Genomic DNA, 21,359 nt, shown 5'->3' on the forward strand with positions numbered 1-21,359 from the left:
TCAGCGACGCTGCAGAAGAATTTAAGCTTAGCTGTTAAGAAAAAAGGGTTAAGGGACTTCCCTGTTGGCACAGTGGTTAAGAATCCGCTTGCCAATGCAGGAGACAGGGGTTTGAGTCCTGGTCTGGGAAGATCCCACATGCCGCAGAGCAACTAAGCCCGTGTGCCACAACTACTGAGCCTGCGCTCTAGAGCCCACAAGCCACAACTACTGAGCTGCGTGCCACAACTACTGAAGCCCGTGTGCCTAGAGCCCGTGTTCCACAACAAGAGAAGCCACCGCAATGAGAAGCCTGCACACTGCAACGAAGAGTAGCCCCTGCTTGCCGCAACTAGAGAAAGCCCACGCTCAGCAACGAAGACCCAATGCAGCCAAAAATAAATAAATTAAAAAATAAAACTCGTAGGCTGCTAAATATAAGTTGAAAGATGCCTTTGTATCTTTTTACTTTTATTATTATTATTTTTTTTTGCGGTACGTGGGCCTCTCACTGTTGTGGCCTCTCCTGTAGCGGAGCACAGGCTCCGGACGCGCAGGCTCAGCGGCCATGGCTCACAGGCCTAGCCGCTCCGCAGCATGTGGGATCTTCCTGGACCGGGGCACGAACCTGTGTCCCCTGCATCGGCAGGCGGACTCTCAACCACTGCCACCAGGGAAGCCCAAGATGCCTTTGTATCTTGAATATTAAACCAACTTTAGTTTTTAGAGAAATTTGACAGCTTAATTCTTGAAGAAAAAGATGCTTAATACTAATTTAATAGAATAGGTCTGTCTTTGAAGTCTATTTTAGCATTTAAAAATTTTAAAAACATAGGAGTTTATTCTGTGTCTTTCTGGGGAGTTTAGATTGTGCATTGCAGGATCTTTCTGAATTATGGTTTTAGAAGAATAAAATGGTTGTTTAGTCACAACTATGAAAATCAAGCAACCTCATGGAGAGAGAGACAATGGGTTGCTAGGTCTTTTATTTTGGGTTGGGGGCTGGGTAGGGTGTAAGTTTGTATAGTTGAAACTGAAAGGCGTTACTTGAGTTGTTTGGATTTGAATCAGAGGTTTAGTAAATGATGTAACTGAGTAGTAATCTTACTTAAAGGTGAAATAATATGTTGAAGTCCTGAGTTAATATATGAAGCCTTTCTGTATTATGTTTGCTGGTTTTACTTTTTTTTCAATCAGCAGTTTAAAATGATGGTAGGTATATAATGGATGAAGAAAAAATAGGTTTAGATTAGTGAATAATGGAACATGGAGGTTTATTAATTTGGAGCTTATGATAGAATGATCCGGAAAGATATTAGGGGATTCTGCTTACTAGAACATGACTGTACAAATACCTCTTCAACCCACCTTTCAGTTCTTCTGGATATATACCCAGAAGTGAAATTGCTGGATCATAAAGTAATTTTAATTTTTTGAAGAACCACCACATTGCTTTATCCATAGTGGTCGTACTATTTTGCATTCCCACCAGCAGTGTTGCAAGGGTTCCAGTTTCTCTCTGTCCTCCTCAACACATTTTCTGTTTTTTTGTTTGTTTTTTCTTTAATAGTAGGCATTCTAATGGATGTGAAGTGATATCTAGTGCTTTTGATTTGCATTACCCTTATGATTAGTGATGTTGAACATCTTTTCATATGCTTGTTGGCCATTTGTATATCTTTGGAGTGTGCCGTTTATTTTTGCCGTGTGATTTCAATCAAGTAACTTAGCCTGTTATGTTTTACTTTCCTTATCTGTAAGATAGGAATGAGAATAGTACCTATTACATAGGACTGTTGTGACAGTTAAAGAAGATGATGCTCAGAAAGTGATGCTTATTAGTACAGTGCTCCTAGTAAATGGTTTCCATTGTACTCATTTTTAGATCGTTGTTTGGAACTTGCATTGACTTTTGTATACAAATGGTACTTAGTGGGGTAGCTAGCTTCTAGGTCTGACCTATGACTGCTGTATTAACTCCATTTGACACGGCTTTTATTTTAGTATTACTAATAGTATCCAGAATATCCAGATACTAATAGTATCTTCTATTCTGAGAATAGGAACCAACTAGCATTTTTTTCTGGATGAAGGGCCAGCCTGGGCCAAATTGTGAAATAGACGTATTTTATCTTTGACGTCCTATGATGTTCTGTAACCAGATTCTTGTGCCTTCTTGCTTATTCTAGGACTCTGCCTAGTGATGCTAAGTCCTCCCTGGTCCACAAAAGTATTCTGTGTTCAAAGTTCATACCACCTCCTCGCTTCAGCATTCTTATGCCCCCAAAACAGCTGTATTTTAGGAAAAGTGGCCAAATTTAAGATATTTGTATAAAACACTGGTAGATTTCTGTGCCTTGTGATATAAGCATAAACTGGAATTTAACCCTAAAGAATATCAGATTAATGGAATTTCAGGCAAGTGTCTACGATAGCACACACATTGGGCAGCATGGCGGTCAGGTATGGGGCTATGGGGCTCATCCCTAGGCAGGAAGGAGACCATGTTTTTCTGAGTGGATCAGATTTCTCATGGCTGCTTCTTTTTTCAAGTTTGTCGGCCAGGGGTCCTTGGCTCCTGATTTAGGGAGGAGAAGTGGAAGAGGTTGGTCTTTATTGGAAAATGCTGGCTCTATTTAGGATCATACCTAAAGTTGGGAGGCTGCTTATATATTGATATTTTTACACACCAGTCATAACCATGGACAAGTAATCAGAATCTTGAAAGCAGTTACTTCTGAAACTCAAATCTTGCCTTAGGTGCATCCTAGTTTAGCTTCACCTAAGGAGTTGGAAGCAGGTAGTTAGAACAGAAAAATGGCTACTCCTTTGCAAAGACAACTAGGGTAATATATTGTATGTGGGTTGCTTAATTCCCTTGGCTGTAAATTTCATGACTGTGCGTCCTGCCTCTGCTTTTATTCACAGCCAGGCTGCTTAGCCACAGCTGCAGCCTCCTCTTTTCTTTTGAAAAGTGCATGGTTACAGGGAAGATTGCAGAGGTACCTGCTCTGTGGGGATTAGCACATCTACCAGTTAGCTTAGATTTAACACACTTGCCTATCATGCCAGTCAGAAAACATTGCACCCCCTATAGTGCCAACCCTATGACTTCCTGTAGGAAATACCAAGGAATCCATGAATTTAATATGTAGATAGGGAAATAGAAAACATTCACGGGAGTGAAGCAGTATTATTCAGCAGAAAAAGATAATGTTACAAGGCTAATTTCTGAATGGTCAAGAGCGTAAAGTATTGGAAATAAAAAAAAAATAGTCAGGAAGTATTAGGGAAGGACACTGCCTGTGTGGGAGAAGATGTAGTCAGAACGGAAGCCCAGAAGGCAGGGGAATTGAAAGGGTGTTTTGCCTTCCCAAAGGCGACAGCATTTGACTAGGACAGCGGGTAGCTTTAGAGAGGAGGAAGTAGGCCGTGGGTATGTTTCTGTTTTGGCTTTTTATTTGCCGGTTAACAGGAAAGTGATTACTGTGACAAACAGGTGTGACCTCAAACAGTGAAGTGGCTTCTTTAAAAGCGAAAAAAACAAAAAAAACAAGAATCTCTTACCATCTTAAATTGAAACAGACTACGTACATGGTCTGTATTTGTGTCTGTGTACTCCAGTGCTTTGAATACAGTTGGTGATATTTAACTGTTGATAGAGAAATTATTGCACGAGAGTTAAAATTTTATAATCTGACGGAAACTGGAATTTTCTTTTGGTATGTTACTGTTAGCACTATTATCTCTTTTCCACTATAAAAATTTCAACAAAACACATGTATAAAGCACAGTAATGTATCAGGTTCAGTTAGGGTGCAGGCCACCTTACGCCCCTGTGTACAGAATTAAAAATAGTTCGTCTCTTCACTTTCTAAGTATAATGGTTAGGCTTGCCCTCAGAGTCCAGTGCTAGAATGTGGTCTATTGTAGGAGGTAGTTCCATCGATGGAAGTTTGACTTAAAATTGTTCAGCCCTTTGTAGTGTCAGAAATATCTCACGGTTCTTTCATACTTCTGTGCTAATAGTGAATCTATATTGTAAGGGTACTTGGATAAAACTTCCCCTTTGTAGTCTAAGGATGAATATGTGTAAAACACAGTGGTAGAAGAGTTATTTTCATCGTCTGTATTATGACAGTCTCACAGCAGGTAAGCATTACCCCCAGCATTTTATTATGAGAAATTTCAAAGATAGAAGTTGAAAGAATTTTACAGTGAACAATCATGTCCTCACCATCTAGATTCTAAAATTAACATTTTACTATGTTTTATCACATTTATCTGTCTCTGTCCTTCCATGTATCCATCAGTTTATCTTTTTAAGATGCATTTCAAAAAAAAGTTGTAGATTTTGGTTTACTTTTTCCTAGATACTTCACCTTGCTTATTATTAACTAGGAGGTAATTGTATTGGGTTGGCCAAAAAGTCCGTTTGGGTTTTTCTGTAACATCTTATGGAGAAACCCAAACGAGATTTTTGGCCAGCCCAATAGATAAAATGAAAGGTACAGATCTTAGGGATACCAGTCCTGAGTTCTGATATCCATGCAGCCTGTTAAAGAGAAAAATTATTCATGACCCTTGTTAAAGACCTTAAGGAGGACTTTATTCGGGGGGTGGGGTGGGCTATCATGGTAGGTGTAGGGGACACTGCCCTGGGCTCTGGCAGTGAGAGAGAGAAAGTTTGGGCTCAAGTCTGACTCTAGAGAGGACAAGTGGGATTTCTAATCAAGGACCAGAGTTGGTGCGTGGTCACTGGATGCGAAATTACAAAGAGGAAGCATTAGGGAGAGGGGAGGTTCTTGCTAGATGGACCCAGCTGAGTTCTTGGTGAAGGCAGGCCAGAGTAGGGGAGGGGGAATTCGATCAGATATCAAACTCAAGTTTGGTTAGATACCAAGGGTGGGGAATCTTAGCAGGATTCTTGCTCATCCTGGATTCTGCAAGGACAGAGACGGAAGCCCAAGGTTGGGCCTTAGTCAGAAAGAAGATTTACTCCGAGGAGCCAGTCTAAAGTTTTGGTATAAGAGAGTCTTTGTCAAAGCCAGACTCCTATCAAGATGCAGAACTGGACATTATCCTCTTGTCCCTTACCAGGCGGTCCCCATCCTACCCCTACAGGCAGCCGTTATTCTGATTTTCTCCGTCACAGGTTGGTTTTACCAACGCTAGATCTTTATATCAACAGAACCATATAGTATGTCCTCTTTTGTATAAGGCTTCTCTCATTCGGCATGTTTTTGAGATTTATTCATGTTGTTATAGTCATTGGCAGTTCATTCCTTTTTATTGCTGAAGAGCAGAAGCTGGCAAACTTTTTCTGTAAAGGTCCAGAGAGTAAAAATTCCAGGCTCTGTGAGCCGTGCAGTCTCTGTTGCTCCTCCTCAGCTCTGCCACTGCAGCGGAAGAGCAGCCATAGACACGTAGACGAGACTGTACTCCAGTGAAGATTTATTTTAAAGACAGGTAGTGGGCTGGAAGGCTGTTACTTTCTTTTTCTACTGTAAAAGAGGGAAAAGCATTCAATATTTCATCATTAATCCTATCCCTGAAGAATATTCCAATTTATGGGTATACCATACTTTATCCATTCTCATATTAATGGACACCTGGGCTGATTTTAGTTAGCATGAAAAAAGCTGCTGTGAACATTATTCTGCAAGGTTTTTTTAGACATGTTATCAGTTACCTTGTCTAAATATCTAGGAGTGGAATTGTTGGGTCACAGGGTAAGCTGTATGCTTAGTTTTAAAGAAACTGCTAGACCCTTTTCTAAAAAGTAATTTAAAATTTACACTTTCATCAATAAAGTATGAGAGTTCCAGTTGCTACATCCTTGCAAACATTTGGTGTTGTGAGTCTTTTTAATTTTATACGTTTTGGTATGTGTTAGTAGTATCTCATTGTGGCTTTAATATGTGTTTCTTTGATGACTAAGGTTGTTTAATACTTTTTCATGTGCTGCTTGTTTATTCAAATACCTTTCTTTGTGAAGTGTTCAAATATTTACCCACTTAAAATTTGTTGTTTCTTTTTGTTAGAGTTATAGAAGTGTTATGTATATATTTGTTTTTCTCCTTTATTCTGTTAATGTGAAAAATTACATTGATATTCTGAAGTTAAATCAACCTGGAAATATTGGGATAAACTTTTCTTGGACATGACGTATTATCCTTTTTTAGATATTGCTGGATTTGATTTGCTAGTATTTTAAGAAGTGTGCATCTGTGTTCATTGCTCTGTAACTTCTTTTTTGTAATATCATTGTCAGATTTTAGTGTTAAGGTTGTACTGAACTCAATTAGTTAGAAATTGTTCCGGTCTCCTGCATTGTCTGCAAGAATTGTATAAAATTGGTGTGATTTCTTCTTTAAAGTTTGGGAGAATTCACCAGTGAAACCATCTTGGGTCCCAGAGTTTTCTTAGTAGGAAGGTTTTTGATGATTAATTCAGTGTCTTTAATCAATACAGGGCTATTCAGGACTTCCTTGGTGGTCCAGTGGTTAAGAGTCTGCTTCCAACTCCAGTGCAGGGGTTGTGGGTTTGATCCCTGGTTGTGGAAGCTCTGCATGCCATGCAGTGTGGCCAAAAAAAAAAAAAAAAAAAAAAAAAATTAGGGCTATTCATATATTTTGTTTGTTTCATCTTGTTTTAGTTTTTGTAAGTTGTGTCCGTCAATGAATTCGTCCGTTTTACCTACGTTGCTGATTTTGGTTCTATGAAGTTTATAATATTATTCTTCTTTTAATGTCTGTAAGGTCTGAAGTGATGATGATTCCTTCTTCATTTCTAATAGTGACAGTTTTTTTTTGTTGTTGTTCTTGTTTTTCCTCTTGATCAGTAGAGTTTGGTCAAATTTGTTGGTCTTTTGAAGGAACCAACTTATTGATTTGTTAATGTTTTACATGATTTTTCTTTATTATTTCATTGATTTCTTCTCTTTAGACTTCCTTTGGGTTTATTTTTTGCTTTTCCAGCTTCTTAATTTTAAACTATCAATGATTTTAGGCCTCTTTTCTTTTTTAATAAAAGTATTTAAAGCTGCCCTCTCACATTGTTTTATTTTCATTGTTATTTGATTTGAAATGTATTCTAACTTTCCTTCTGGCTACTTCTTTGATGCATGGATGATTTAGATGTTTTGTTTAATTTTAAAATATTTCACGGTTTCCTTAGTACCTTATTATTGATTTCTAATTTAATTCTGTTGTGCATAGGGAGCATACTCTGTATGAGTTCTGTCCTTTTAATTAGATTTGTTTCCTTTTGAATTTATGTAGCCTTGTTTTGTAACCCAGCATAGGCTCTATGTTGCTGAATGTTCTATGTGCACTTGAAAATAATGTGTATTCTGCAGTTGCTGGGTGTAATGTTTCTGTTAGTTTTCTCATCAGTTACTGAGAGGGAACTTTACCTGGTGTGGAAATTGCAGACTTTCCTACCTTTCCCTTTAATATTGTCCTTTTTTCCTTTATGTATTTTGAAGCTCTGCTGTTAGCAGCCTGCACATTTATGACTGTTAAATTCTCCTGATGACGCCCTCTCCCTGTCCTTCTATCAATTCTAGAAAGGAGTATTGCAATATTCTCAAAAAATTCTGAGGAAAAATGATTTTTAACCTGGACTTTCATATATAGAAAACTGTTAGGGTAGTTTTTTGTGATTATTTGGAAAGTTTCCTGTTTCAGTGTTATGGAATCTCCATGGAGAGCCCACTGCTTTATTGGGAGGTGGGGTTTTGGCAACTTTCTCTATGAAACTTGTTCTGTTTAGGTTTTCTGTCTCTTTTGGACTGGGTTTGAGTTACTCCGTTGAGTTTTCAGATTTATTTGTAGAGAATTTAGCAAAGTAGTCTCAATTTAATTTCTTCTATCTCTTTGATTATTTTTCACTTATTGCTTTTTGTATTTGAGCTTTTTTGACTAGGTTAGAGGTTTTTATTGATTTCTGCTAAGAAGTAAGCTTAACAGTTTTTATCTTCTTTGGTTTCATTAATTTCTATTTTTGTTCTACAATTTTTTTTCTAACTTTGAATCTCATAATTAATTCATTTTTCATCTTTAATTTTTATTGAACCACTAAGGCTATGAATTGTCCTCTTAGCACTGCTTGAGCTATGTCCTGTAGGTTCTGAATGGTAGTGTTTTCAGTATTATTATTTTCTAGATATTTTCCAATTCTTATTTTTATATTTCTTTGTCATAAGAGTTGTTGGAGAGTTTTAAAATGGTGCACAGAGCCTAGGTGGAAAAGTCCTATTTTCTCATTTACTATTAATTTCCAGTGTTAAAACATTTTGATCAAAGAATGTTTTTACTACTACTATTTTTTGGAATTTATTAGTCTTAGTTTTGGCCTAAAATGGCTGAGCTCATGAGTCAGGGACTTGAAAATAGATCTGCTCTTTTGTTTCTGGGACAGAGTTTGGCACATCAATCAGATCTACCTTATATTGTGGTCTTTCTTTTCTTGCCTTTTTTTTGGGCCACTTGATCTCATATGAACAGAGAGCTTGAAGTCTTCCACTACTAGTGCCCTTACATCTCTGTAGTGCCTCTTATAATTTCTGCTTTATAAATGGTTGCTGCTTTTTTATTTGATGCACAGATATTCATAATATGTCTTCACTATGATTTCTACACTCCCCCTTTTCTGCTCTAATGCTTTTTTTTTTTTTGGCCATGCTGAGTGGCTTATGTGATCTTAGTTCACCGAACAGGGATTGCATCCAGGACTATGGCAGTGAAAGTGCTGAGTCCTAACCACTGGACCGCCAGGGAATTCCCTCTGTTTAATGTTTTTAACCTAAATTCTAATTATCTGATGTTAAGATAGTGAACCAAATTTTATTTGCGTTTGCCTGGTGAAACTTTGACCATACTTTTAGTTTCAACTTTTTGGAATCACTTCATTTCAGGTGTGTTTCTTGCGTAGAGTTGGGTTTTGCTTTGTGGTCCAGTATGAAATTCTTTTAAATAGGTGAGTTAATAAGCACATTTATACTTATTGGTGTGACAAATATATTTGGTCTGAGTACTGTTACTCTATTTTTCAGAGAATATTTGTTATTTGGCCTGTATTATTTTGTATATACTATTCTAATATTTCAGAAGGTTTGTATTTCTCTTCTTGGTTATTTTTATAGGTTTATTAACTTAGCCCTCTTTCTTTGGGCAATATATATTAGTATCCTACAGCAAGGAACAATATTAGCATGTTTCTTCCTCTTCTTTCCCTTTCCCCTACCACTTAAGACTTGTTAATGAAATTCTAATTGTTTGCCTGTTGCTCACTAGTGGGTGATGTTTCCTGATTGCTTTAGCTGTGATTGGTGGGAATTAATGCACTTACTTACTCATCTTTTCTCCCCTTTATTTTCTCACTTTTTGTTAGCTGTACCCCTTCTGCATTGGCAGGGCATACACTCTACCCTGTCACTGTAATTCCCTGGTTTGTTTTAGTCTCAGTTCTACATTGAATATATTTAATGTGTACCATCATTCCTTTGACCATGCTTTCTCTAGCCTTTTCTTGGTGAATTCATCCAGTAGTAGTTTCCTTGAGCGGCTCCTGGGAAAATTCTGATTTCTTCTATGTTCAAAGCTGTTTGTACCTTTTATACTTGAAGGATGGCTTGGCTAGATGATAAAATCCTTTGTTCACACTCTTTCTGTATATCTTATAGTTATTTTCCCATTTTCTTCTGCACTGAATATTGCTATGGAAAATCTGGGGCCAGATTTTTTGGTTTTGGTCTGGCTGTCCAAAGAGCAGTTATCTTTTGGGTGTGTTGATTTTACTAGGATATATCTTAGAGTTGACCATCTCAGCCACTTTGCCCTGGTGCACCTGCTGTGCCCTTTCAATACCTAGATTCATCTTTTATTTCAGGAAAGTTTTCTTAAATTTAATCTGAATTGTTTTGTTATATTGGTTTGGTTTTCTGCTTCAAAGATTCAGTTAAGTACTGGTTGTATTCTCTTTGCTCATCATCTATAGCCATAATTTTTTTCTCTAGTTTTTTAAACTCTATTTCCATTTCATTTTATTAGGTCCTTATTTTTTCCCCATATGCTGCTTCTCCCTTGTGCTTCTTCTCATTTCATCTTCACTTCCATGATAGTTTTAATTTGTTCTTATTTTTCTTGAGTTCTGATTACTCACATTTTTATCTCTTCCTTGTCTCCCTCTTTGCTGAGTTCTTATTGTGCTTTGTGATTACCCTTAATAGAGGTGATTGGATTAAGTTTTAAACATTTATGCCATAACGTTTGCTTAGAATTTTCATATATTCTTTGGCTATGTTGTTTTGATGCATGTTCATCAGGCAAGTTTTGGTGTTCTTCTCCTGTTTTTAATTTAAAATTTAAACGGCTTTTAATTGAGACTGTGCCATATAAAAAACATTATTGCTCATCATAAAGTGACTTGAATTACCTTGCCCTGGCTATTTGTGGGACAGTCCTCCGGGGGTGTGTGTGTAAGGGGTGCTGGGGACAGGCAGCTTCTATACTTAACAGTTGCAGTACTTTCTGCTTCACTGTTTCCACAGACATTATGCTTCCTGCTAAAATGGCCTTTCTCTATAGCCCTGCCCTCTCTGTTTCTGTGAACCAAACTGTGTCCAGGAGGTCGTCTGCTGCCAGCCCTGTTGCCCCTCTGCCCACTTCCTTTGCTACACCGAAGGGGTGTATCTTTTGCACTTCTGGGTGAGCCCGTCACTTGCAGAGAGCACACAGTCTCCAAGCTGCCTGGGATGTGTTGCCCAGGGCTCTGTGCTCTTGTCACTCATCGTATTCTCCCTTTCTTGTCTTCTCCCCAGCAAGGCCTCTGCCTTATCTCCACCGTGTCTGCTCCAGATTTCATGCTTCTTGTACTAGGTACACGATGTAGGTTGTCACTCACTTCAGGGTGAGTCCATACTCATCGTGTATTTGCTGGCATTTTCTGTGATCTTTTCTCTTAGGGCTCTCTCACTGTTTGCTTCTTCCTCTCATCTTGGATTCATGGCTGCTATTAGCTAATTGTAGCAGCCTTTGAACAGTCTCCTTGTATTGTTGTGCTGAGAATGCTGTGTCCCCCCACGTCACCCCTGCCGTTTACCTTGTTTTGTGTGATACGCGGGAGAAGAAAGCTCCCTGGGGCATATTATATTGCAGGTCTGATGAACTCTTTAAAAGGACCTCTAAGGTCCCTGTTTTGAGAATAGACTTTTAGGGGAGTAAGGTGGAAGCTGGGAACACCTTATGAACACCTTTTGAAGCTATTATAGCTGTTCAGGTGTATTAATGATGGACTGCATCACAGTGCTAAGTGTGGACGTGGTGAGGAATGGTTCAACTCTGGATAGGTGTTGAAGCTGATTCGGGGCTTTTGCTAGTGGAATAATGGAGTGTGAGAGAGGGGAGCCATTTGCACCTGTGCATATTAGTGTATCTGTCTTTTCGAATGCTTCTCTGTACTGGGGAGCTCACGCCGGCTTTAAGCGGGTAGGACCTGTTCACAGGAAGACGTTCCCTACCGTGCTTGTCATCTTGCCCAGTTGCCAAAATGAGCAGGACTTCACACAGTTAACTTACCAGGTGGAGTCCTTTGGTGTTTAAATTCCGGGTGGGACTGCTTTTCCTGTGTGTATTCCAGACCTGCTGTGGAGGCCTTGGGTACCCGTGGGCTCGGCTCTGCTTCTCTTCCTGGGCCCAGCAGCACACGGCAGGGGCCTTCCACATGCGCATTTTCTGTTCTGCTTAGAGACGAGCTCTTGGGGTTAATGCTGCAGCCAGCTGCTCCACGTACAGGGGCAGAGGCTGCCCAGCCACTGCTTAGTCATCTCGCGAAGTAACCTGATGATTGCCTTAAAGGCCCTCCTGCTTGCTAAACTCAGAACCCTGGGCCAAAAAGAACAGCTCCCAAATCTGCTAGGGCCTCTTTTCAGCGCATATTTGGATTGTGGTTCTATTAGGTTTATTCGTGGTTAATGTGATCCTATTTGCCTTCTCTCTTCCAGAAATTTGTCAAAATTTCTGGTCCGCTGTAGTTTTCAGGGCTGCCATGGTTATATTATTTTTTGTCATTTTTGTGGGATAGTGGGATGGAAGACAGGAAATTCCTGTACTTACCGTCTGCCGTCTTGCTCTGGTTGTTTCACTGCTCCTTAAGAACTGGGTGAGGGGCACATAGGAGAAAAAGAATTTGGGAAGGATCAGAGTTTTTAGGTTCAGAGGTTAGAAAATGATTTGGCTAATATGTAACATACTGTTCATTAAGGACCTTAGTATTTCTGGCTTATTGTAATCTGTACAGCTGTTCAGTCATATGGGACATATAATATGGAACATAATTGGGTGTCATTTACTTTTTTTTTGAAGATACCCCCTTAGAGAGTGCACTATGAGAAAATATAAGTATGAATGAGCTGTCTAGTTTATGTCCATGGGAAGTCTTACATCGTCCATATTAAGTTTCTGATTAGTTAACTACCTGTAATCATGTGAATTTTAGGAAACAACTTATAATTTTATATCTTTCCTGTATTGGGAAAAATGTATCTACCTTAAGTGTTAATGAAAGATAGGAGACAGAAGACTGCTTTGGGGAAGATACTCTGAACATTTAAGAATGAAAACATGTTTTAAATGTAGGGTTTGCATAAGTAGAAAAATTGAGTATATTGAAACATTTTCCCCTTGTACTAAATTTCAAGTGTATTTCCTTACTAGGTTGTGATATCAAGTGCTATGCGTATTGCAAGTTAAACCTCACTACTGTTTATAATGGCTTTGTGTCTGTGTGCTAAATTGGAAAGGTATTTTATGGTGTCACTGTTGGTTGGGTGACAGTAATATTAATGTTTCATGTTAATATTTAATATTAATGCACTGAGGCAGGAAATAGGATAATAGCTTGAAGCGTCCCCCCTTCCGCCATGAGCCGAAGGTCATATTGGTTCATTTTTCTTTGTAGTGCAGGCTAACTAAATTTGTCCACCTTATTCTAATATCTTTCTCATTTTAAACCTGCCCAAGGTGCCTTCTTAAACCCCTTGCAGGATTAGCTGTTGCCAAGATGAATGCTCAGCTCAGGCCTGTTATCCAGAGAGATGGCTTTCCCACAGTGAAATGCACTTCCATAAAAAATGAGAATTTGAACCCAACAATCCATTATTTAAGTTCTCTGTCCAAGGAGGACAGTGAGAAAAATTACTACCCCCAGATTAGGTGATTCAGAAGGAGGACACTGGGACTCAGCATACAGTTGTTCTCAGGGCTAAGACTTATCCTAATGAAAGGATACAAACAAGATCAGCAGAGGGAAAAGGCACATGGGTGAAATCCAGAGGCAACCGGGTGGAAGGTTCCAAGAGTCTGTGAAATCAAGCAAGACAAGCTTAATTCCTCGGAGAACCAGGGCCCGGGGTCTTTACTGGGGGCTGGCCAGGTAGGCACCTTCTGCCTAGCCCGCACCAAAATGCCCACAAGGCGAGATGTTTAGCATAAACCACATGGTTTATACAAACAGTTTAGGTAGCCCAGCCATTCTTACCAGGGAAGGGTGGGAGCACTGCTGAAACCCAACTTGCCAGTCGTCAGCCAAGGGCCAGGCTTGCCAGCAGGTCCTTCTAAGGAGCGGCCTCTGCTCTGCATGACGTTAGATATCCAGAGGCCTGGTATTTTCTAAATATTTAAAATAATATGAAAAGAAAGATGCCATGTGAATTGTCATCAGACTTCCCATACCAGGACTGTATGTGTCTTTCTGGTTTTTTTTTTTTTTTTTTTTGGCGCGGTACACGGGCCTCTCACTGCTGTGGCCGCGCAGGCTCAGCGGCCATGGCTCATGGGCCCAGCCACTCTGCGGCATGTGGGATCTTCCCGGACCGGGGCACGAACCCGCGTCCCCTGCCTGCATTGGCAGGCGGACTCTCAACCACTGTGCCACCAGGGAAGCCCTGTCTTTCTGTTTTGATTGATACTTAAAAAAAAAAAAAATCAGGTTTGTAATAGTTTGTGTTGAAACCTGTGGGTGAACCTGCTCATTCTGACTGCTGATGGTTTCTCCAGGTCTCTGAGCCTCGCACCCTTCTGAACCGTGGCCCCATAGCTACCCACGAAGCTTTTCTTGGCTGCTGTCGTATTTTCCTGTGCAACAGGCACTTCATTGCTTTGCCTAAAGTGCTGATATTAAGACACCTTACGGTTGTGGGGAAGGTAATGTGGGAGGGTGGGCAGGCAAGCAAGCAGTGTGGCTTTTACTGAACGGGAGCAGTAGGCTACCTAATTCAGCCTTAATTATGCCTTTTGTGGTTTTGAACAAAATTATTAGGCTCTTCTTAGGCGCTTAGTAATGGCAAAGGAAGGGGTTGAGGATGGTGACTTCAGTATCACATTTGCAGGGTATGTAAAGGTTTAATTCATTTTAACAGCACTGTCTTCAACGTATTTTGACAGCTATTCAGGACTATGAAACTGCTCAGGAACACAATGAGAATGACCAGCAGATTCGAGAAGGTCTAGAGAAAGCACAGAGGCTACTGAAACAGTCACAGAAACGAGATTATTATAAAATCTTGGGAGTAAAAAGGTGAATTATAAATTTAAAATTCACATTGTTATTTTTAATCAACTGTTTTAAAGCTAATTGTTGCTCTTTTTTCCCTCTGATTCATTTCCTTTTCTTAGGTAATTTCAGTCATAGATTAAACCCTAACAATCTTGAACATCATAAAGCTGTTTTGAATATATTACAGATAAATTTCTTTGATAGAGACTAGTCATGCAATGATGGAGAATTAGTAGTTGGTGACAAAGAAAGGACACTGTGGCATGAATAGGTCCTGGGCCTAGATTTCTTAAGAGGGTAAAGAGGTGGGAGTGAGCTTTCTTTTGGTGGGGGCAGGAGGGAGGGAGGGGTTGGGGAAAAGATAACTTCTCTAGGCCTAAAAATAAAGTGGCACTTTCAGAATGAACTTGAAGGCACAGGGAGAATGTAATTTACTCAATACCTGCTTTTATATTAGACCCACCTTCCCTGAACAGGGGAACCATCAATCTTTCAATCAACAGTCTGAAACTTTGTTCTTTTGAGTAAGCTAATAAGCCAGGAGCAAAATACAAAGTGGGCTTCAAAGAGTCAGTGTCTCTTTTAATGCCAAGAATCGAATCATGGTAGTTTGGAAATTCAGAAAGTTTAAAAATGCATCAGTGCAGTTTTCTTAAGGGAGAATTGTAAAGCTCAGGAGCACTTAAATTGTTCCTGGTGAGATTCTGACATCAGGAAGCCTGGCGCCTGTAAGGGTCACGCGGAGTGCTGGGGGAGACGCTCAGCCGGCTATGATGCGGTGTTCAGAAAGCCGGGCTGCGGATCTGCCAGTGGGGTCTCCCTAACTGCCCCTCTTAGCTCCTCCTGGCAGTATGTTGGACACTTCTTAACTAATGATTATGAATTAACTTTACCACCCTTCAGAAATGCCAAAAAACAAGAAATCATTAAAGCATACCGAAAATTAGCACTGCAGTGGCACCCAGATAACTTCCAGAATGAAGAAGAAAAGAAAAAAGCTGAGAAAAAGTTCATTGACATAGCAGCTGCTAAAGAAGTCCTCTCCGATCCAGGTACTGCTTGCTTTAATGTTTCTGTTCTCCTGAAATGGCCGCGTCAGTGACTGGCGACTTCTTAGCTCTATTCCTTTGCCCGTCTTAGAGGCCGTGTCAGGAGTGGACAGTGGGGCGCGTGGTGGGTGGGCCCCCTGGGGCTGAGCTCGGGAGCTGGTGATGGTCCCTGAAGCCCATTCTCATGTCTACCCTTGTCAGACTCTAGGGACCCTCATGTGCACAGTGCAGTGGAGACGCCACCAAGTGTGGAATCAGAAGGCCTGAGGGTGACTCTTACCTCTCTTTGAATAAGGTCCTAGAACTTTTTTGGGCCTCAGGTTTTTTCACCAATGATAATGCCAGTACAACAAGAGGGCTCCTCTTAGGTTCGTTCCTTCCAGCTTCACAGATCAATGTGAATTTTTATACCAAACTTACAGTAGCTTGATTAGGATGTGGACCGCCAGGCAGGAATGTGCAGTGGTGGGACAGGGGCAGATCCTCTGAGAGTGGCTCCCCAGGAATCGTGCTCGAGCTCTAATGGTCATTCGATTTACTGGTTGATATAAATGTTATTTCACCATAAGCTAAAATGACCTGGAAAATGAGGGAGATGGTTTAAGAATTTAGGTATTACCGAGCAGTGCTTTGACATTTCCAGAGGGAATTTCATGTTAAGCTACTACCTACTGCTTTTTTGTGGCTTTCCATGTCAGTGGGAGCAGAAACTATGACTTGAGCTAGACAAATTTAACAAAATAGAAGGAAATCACATTTTATGCCCATTTGACAAGTTTCTGAACTACTTATGCTATGGAATTGAAAGTAAATGATGTTTGTTCTCAAGTAATTTATAATCCAGTGAGAGAGGGAGGAGTTACTTAACGAGTACAGGAGGATACATACTGTTTGTTCTTTTATTCTGCACACGTCGATGCCCGTGAATGGCTCTGTCCTCAGCGTGTGCAGCGGGCAGCTGAGGCGCTCTGGAGCTGAGCCCTGAGGGGAGCAGGGGGCCTGCGGGCAGAGCCGCGTGCATCGAGAAGAGAGCTGCACCCTTGGTTACTAGGAGTTCTTCTCTGTCCTCTGTGCCTTCTTCTCAGCCCCCGTCCTTACTGTAAAGATGGCAGCTGTTCCTATGAGGATATTAGCTTGCTCGTCTGCTGCCTCCAGGGTTCCTGTCTCCCACATGTCTGCGCTGGCCTCTGTCTCATCACGGGCTTCGCTCCGGACTGACAGGCACAGCAGTGGAGGTGGCCTCCTGGGCTGTACGATAGGGCGCCTCCCTCCCTCAGGTCTGGGGAGCCTTCCTTCTGTTTAGATTTAACAGTGAGGCCCCAGACGCTTCATGGGTTGATGAGGTTCGCCTGGCTGACTTGATGCTTGGAGTTAGGACGGTGAACACGGCCGTTTGATCAGAAGAGCGTGCGTGACTTTGAGGTCTCATTCCCTGCAACTCCTCGGCTTTCCCAGAGAAGAATTTCCTTGGGTAGCTTCTTGTGAGGAGAGAAGATTCAGGGGGTCCGAACTTGCATGAATATCCATTTTCAACCCTGAACCTCACCGCCTTCTCCGTGACTGGTTTCTCCTGAAACCTGTGATCTGGGTGGGAGAGGGAGGCTGGATTTGAGCATCAGTCGGTCACGGTTGTCTCGGTAACCGAGGGGTGTGGTCCTTAGACCCCGCCTCAGCCCACACCTCTGGCAGCGCCTGGCTCTTAGCTCGCTGCTTTCTTTTACAGAGATGAGGAAGAAGTTTGACGACGGAGAAGATCCCCTGGACGCAGAAAGCCAACAAGGAGGGGGCGGCAACCCTTTCCACAGAAGCTGGAACTCATGGCAAGGGTTCAATCCCTTCAGCTCAGGCGGACCTTTTAGATTTAAATTCCACTTCAATTAAACCAGCTGTTTTTCTGCTCTTCATTTTTTAAAGATTAAACACAAAAAACCTTGTTCCAGGATCTTAATGAAAAAAAATTTCAGTCTTTCGGTTTGTCCATGACCAAAGAGTTGTTTTCATAGGAAATACCTGTTCTTCTCCGTTTAGACCTGAGGCTGATGGGTTTGTGAGGGCCGGGAGGCAGGGGAACGGTTCGGTTCTGTGTCTGGCAGAGCAGCCTGTGTCTGGGCTGTGAACGTCGGGACGAAGGAGTCTGAGACAGGCGCGCAGAGCTTGTATTTTTCTACACTGGAGCACGTGGCAATTCTTTCCTTCACATCCTTGCTTACGTGTCTGTCAGTGCCTGCATTTGTGAGGAGCTGTGGTGTCAGGATTCTCCCAGAGGAATGAACATTCTGAGCTGTATGTTCTTAGGGACAACTTTGCTTAGATTCTGGTCAGTCCAGTCATTTGTAAATGTGTTACATTTCCACATGCATTCCCATCTCTCTACGAGCATGAATGTGGCTGTCATGGAAGGTGGGCAGAGCCTGTCTTTTAGAAAACCTGCTACCGAACGATAGTCGCTGGAGCCAGGGTTAGATTTGGACCGATGTTAAGCATGCATGCTTTTTTGTTCAGTACCTGCAGGGGAATGCTGAAAATCACTGAAATAGAATTAATTGTAAATCCTACTGGCCCTTTTAATATGAAACACAACAAACGAAAAAGTAATATGTAAAATAGGTTCAGATAATATAGCAGTGGTATTTAAAATAATATTGCTGTAGTGCAGAATGAAGTACTTTAACAACAACTGAAGTTGTGAGTTAAACAGCATTTCCTGTAACAGGATTGGCTTAGAAATGTAAAGTCGCTCAGTCAATATAAACAAACAGAACGCCATGTTTCCCACTTTTAGTAAATACAGCCGACAGTATCTCTTAGGTCCTGGCCTACCTGGCCCGTGGGTGCTCGTGTGGGACTGTTTTGAGGTGGGCATTAAATAGCAGGCCTGCCCCTTTTTCAGACCTTGATGCCTCCGGATGTTCTCTGCCAGAAAACAACAACAAAACAACAGAAAACAGGTTTACAGATCTAGTCAGCTCCAGCTGTATGGCCACTATCAAGATGGCATCTCTTCCTGGGATACCTTCTTCTTAAGAGAAATGAACTATTCAGTCTTTCTTTATATACTGGATAATTTTTTCCCTAAAAAAAAAAAAAATGAGTTACTTTAATCAAGAACACGGAATATTTATGGAATTATGATGCTGCATTTAAAATCTAAGAGAATTACTTTAGATAAAAATTACTACATTCTGGAAAGGTTTTTGTTTTTGCCTCAGAGCATTCTGAAGCAATTTAAGCAGGGTAGGCTTAATATATTGTTTTCAGGAAATCAAGCATTTTCTTTGAGTCGCAGGGACCGTCCTGACTGCTAATATCCACAACAGCCAGCCAAGCACAAATCGTTTTCTTCTACAGTCATCCTGAAACACGCGTGGAAAAAAGTTGTCTAAACTGAGACAAAACATATAGTTGAGATGAGCAAAACACGTGAGTGCTTTCTGCATCTATTTAGAAGTTTATTTCTTACCAATAAACTTAAGATTGCATTTTGAAAACTAGCAAACAGCTTGCAGCTCTCATTTTGTTTTAATGTCTCAAAATTCAAGTCAGTGTGAAAGTAATTTACAAGGGAAATTCATTTTTGTTTAATCTTGTTACTTCATTAGTTACATCAGCAACTTTTTTTTCAATCTGGTTCTTTCATATATGATGTCACTGTGAACTCTGAAATCTAGCGATGGCCTCTAATGACTTTCACAAGTAAGAGTTTTCACACAGAATCAGAAGGAGGGAAATATCAAACCACTTGCCGTTCTGTCCGGAGGAGAGGGTGCAAGGCTGCAGCGAAGAGGAGCTGGAAGGAGTCCGCAGGACTGGAAGCGGGCCACACGTCCTGGGCACCCGTCACCCCGCCGACTGCCACCCCGCCGCCGAGAGGGCTGTTTGCTTCACTTTTTTCTCCACCTGTAATAACTATAAATCCTGTTCCTAAAGCCTTACCGTGGACGGACTTTAGTCATCGTAGTGGAAATGTGCAGAGAGTTACTCGTTTTCAGTGAAGAGGGAGAAGCAAGTATGGTGCCCAGCGCCAACGCCACGAACAGAAATTCTCTGGGCTCTGTTGTTTTGCTAATTAATGAAGAAAATAACGACCTTGAAGTTCCAGCCGTGAGGGTCATCAGCGGTCTTCTGGCATCCCCGTGATTGGGAAGGTGGTCACTCCACGCTTCTTTCAGAGTGACCGAGGAGAGCGCTGGGAGTGCGAAGGGACACTCGTCTGTCCTGGCGGCCTGACGCAGGAGGTCGCCACCGCTCCCGCGGGTGCCGGGTAACCGGTGTGGTGCTCTCTGGAAAAGCCAAAGGAGCGGGGCGCCCAGCCGTGGCTGAATTACGTTCCCTGTTGAACTCCTCCCTCCCTTTTCAGTGAGTGCCGGAAGTGAAGTATCGCTGGCCTGTAAATGGATATTCTTCCACAGCAACAAGTATTCAACACATCAGCCTATAAACCTGAGAAAGTTCTAAAAAGAGAGGGTAAATTAATGCCCACTTCTGAAAGTTTGTGCTTTCTTAACATGGATAAAATAAAAACTGGAAAACGACTTCAGTAGTTTACTAATGTGAATTGGATATAACAATACTAATTTTAAAACATTTTTCTCTTCAGGCAGTATTAAAAGTTTAAGTATCAGTATGAAAACAGAACTTTTTGGGACTCTGATAATGGAATGTAAAAACTACCCACAGCTTAAGAGAAAAATACTACTGATAACCAAGTATGAAGGAAAAAAGCTAAAAGAATTGCAGTTTTAAGTTGGCACCATTTTCTATTCATGGTGGAAAATGAAAGATTTCACCTGTAAAGCATGAAATCGGTCAGAAGTTGTACGTGACATTTACCATGAAAAAAGGGCACAAGATGCTTCGTTAAAAATGTCTCCTCAGTCAGGCTTGCGCCTCCTTAGAGGGACAGGGCACCGGTGACTGGCCCCGTGCAGTTTTCACCGAGTACACACCAGTGGTTAACCTAGAGAAATTCATGCAGCTACGTTGAATGTAGTTGACTTTTCCATGTTTATAAAGGAAGGAGGAAGGCAAATGCTGATTTACCAACAATTATCTTTATTCTAAATCAGATCATTCCTTTTTTGTTAGTAGCAGAGTTTATTCTGTAATTGCAAATGATGTTAATAGGTGGGGATAATTCGTTTTGTTTAATGATCTCATTTGCTGAATGATTTAAGAGTAAAATTAGCCACTGCGTGGCTTGTGTATAGTAAACAGACTTTGTTTCTGCCTCTGTGGGTTGAACCTCCTCCGTGCAGTGGAAAGCAGAGCACGGGGAGGGGAAGCACTGGAGATGTCTGATCAGTTAGGCCGTTACTCCTATGTGGTTGGTTTGAATGAGACAAGACGAAGTAACTTAATCCATCTCAATTTAGTGTCTTAGTAAAAACACCACCGAACATTAACTGAAATGGGTCTCAGACATGTCTACAAATATGGGTACTATTTTTATGCCCGTGTATTTTCACATTTAATAAAAATATTTATGGTCAAATGAGTACTTCCTTGCTTTCAGTCTTTTGGAGAAGTCTGTTTTCCAACTTTGCTTTACAGGTAATCAGCTACTGAGGTGACAGAGGGCTCCTGCTTGACACGAGCTGCAGGAAGAGCGCAAAAAGCAGAAATGATTACAGTCTCGTAACCCAGCCCCCCGAGGTCCTAGGACAGTGAGGCCTTAACAGGTGGCGGTTCTTCACTTTCAGTACCATTAAAATCTAACACTTAGGTTGGCTCTGAGGACTTTCCCTTTTATATCATAACATGCACATTTCTGTT

At 41.1% G+C, this 21,359-nt stretch overlaps 1 protein-coding gene across 1 annotated transcript in view; it reads left to right on the forward strand.

Annotated features, from left to right (window-relative positions):
* Positions 1 to 21,164, forward strand: part of DNAJC3 (DnaJ heat shock protein family (Hsp40) member C3) — an 83,584-nt gene extending 62,420 nt beyond the window's left edge. The window contains exons 10-12 of the mRNA XM_059995736.1: positions 14,427 to 14,559; positions 15,442 to 15,590; positions 17,311 to 21,164. Of these exons, the coding sequence (XP_059851719.1) occupies positions 14,427 to 14,559; positions 15,442 to 15,590; positions 17,311 to 17,468 (440 nt within the window). The 3' untranslated portion in view covers positions 17,469 to 21,164. The remainder of the gene's footprint in view (positions 1 to 14,426; positions 14,560 to 15,441; positions 15,591 to 17,310) is intronic.
* The last annotated feature ends 195 nt before the right edge of the window (positions 21,165 to 21,359 follow it).

Source organism: Delphinus delphis, chromosome 18 (assembly GCF_949987515.2).
Source record: "Delphinus delphis chromosome 18, mDelDel1.2, whole genome shotgun sequence".
NCBI lineage: Eukaryota > Metazoa > Chordata > Mammalia > Artiodactyla > Delphinidae > Delphinus > Delphinus delphis.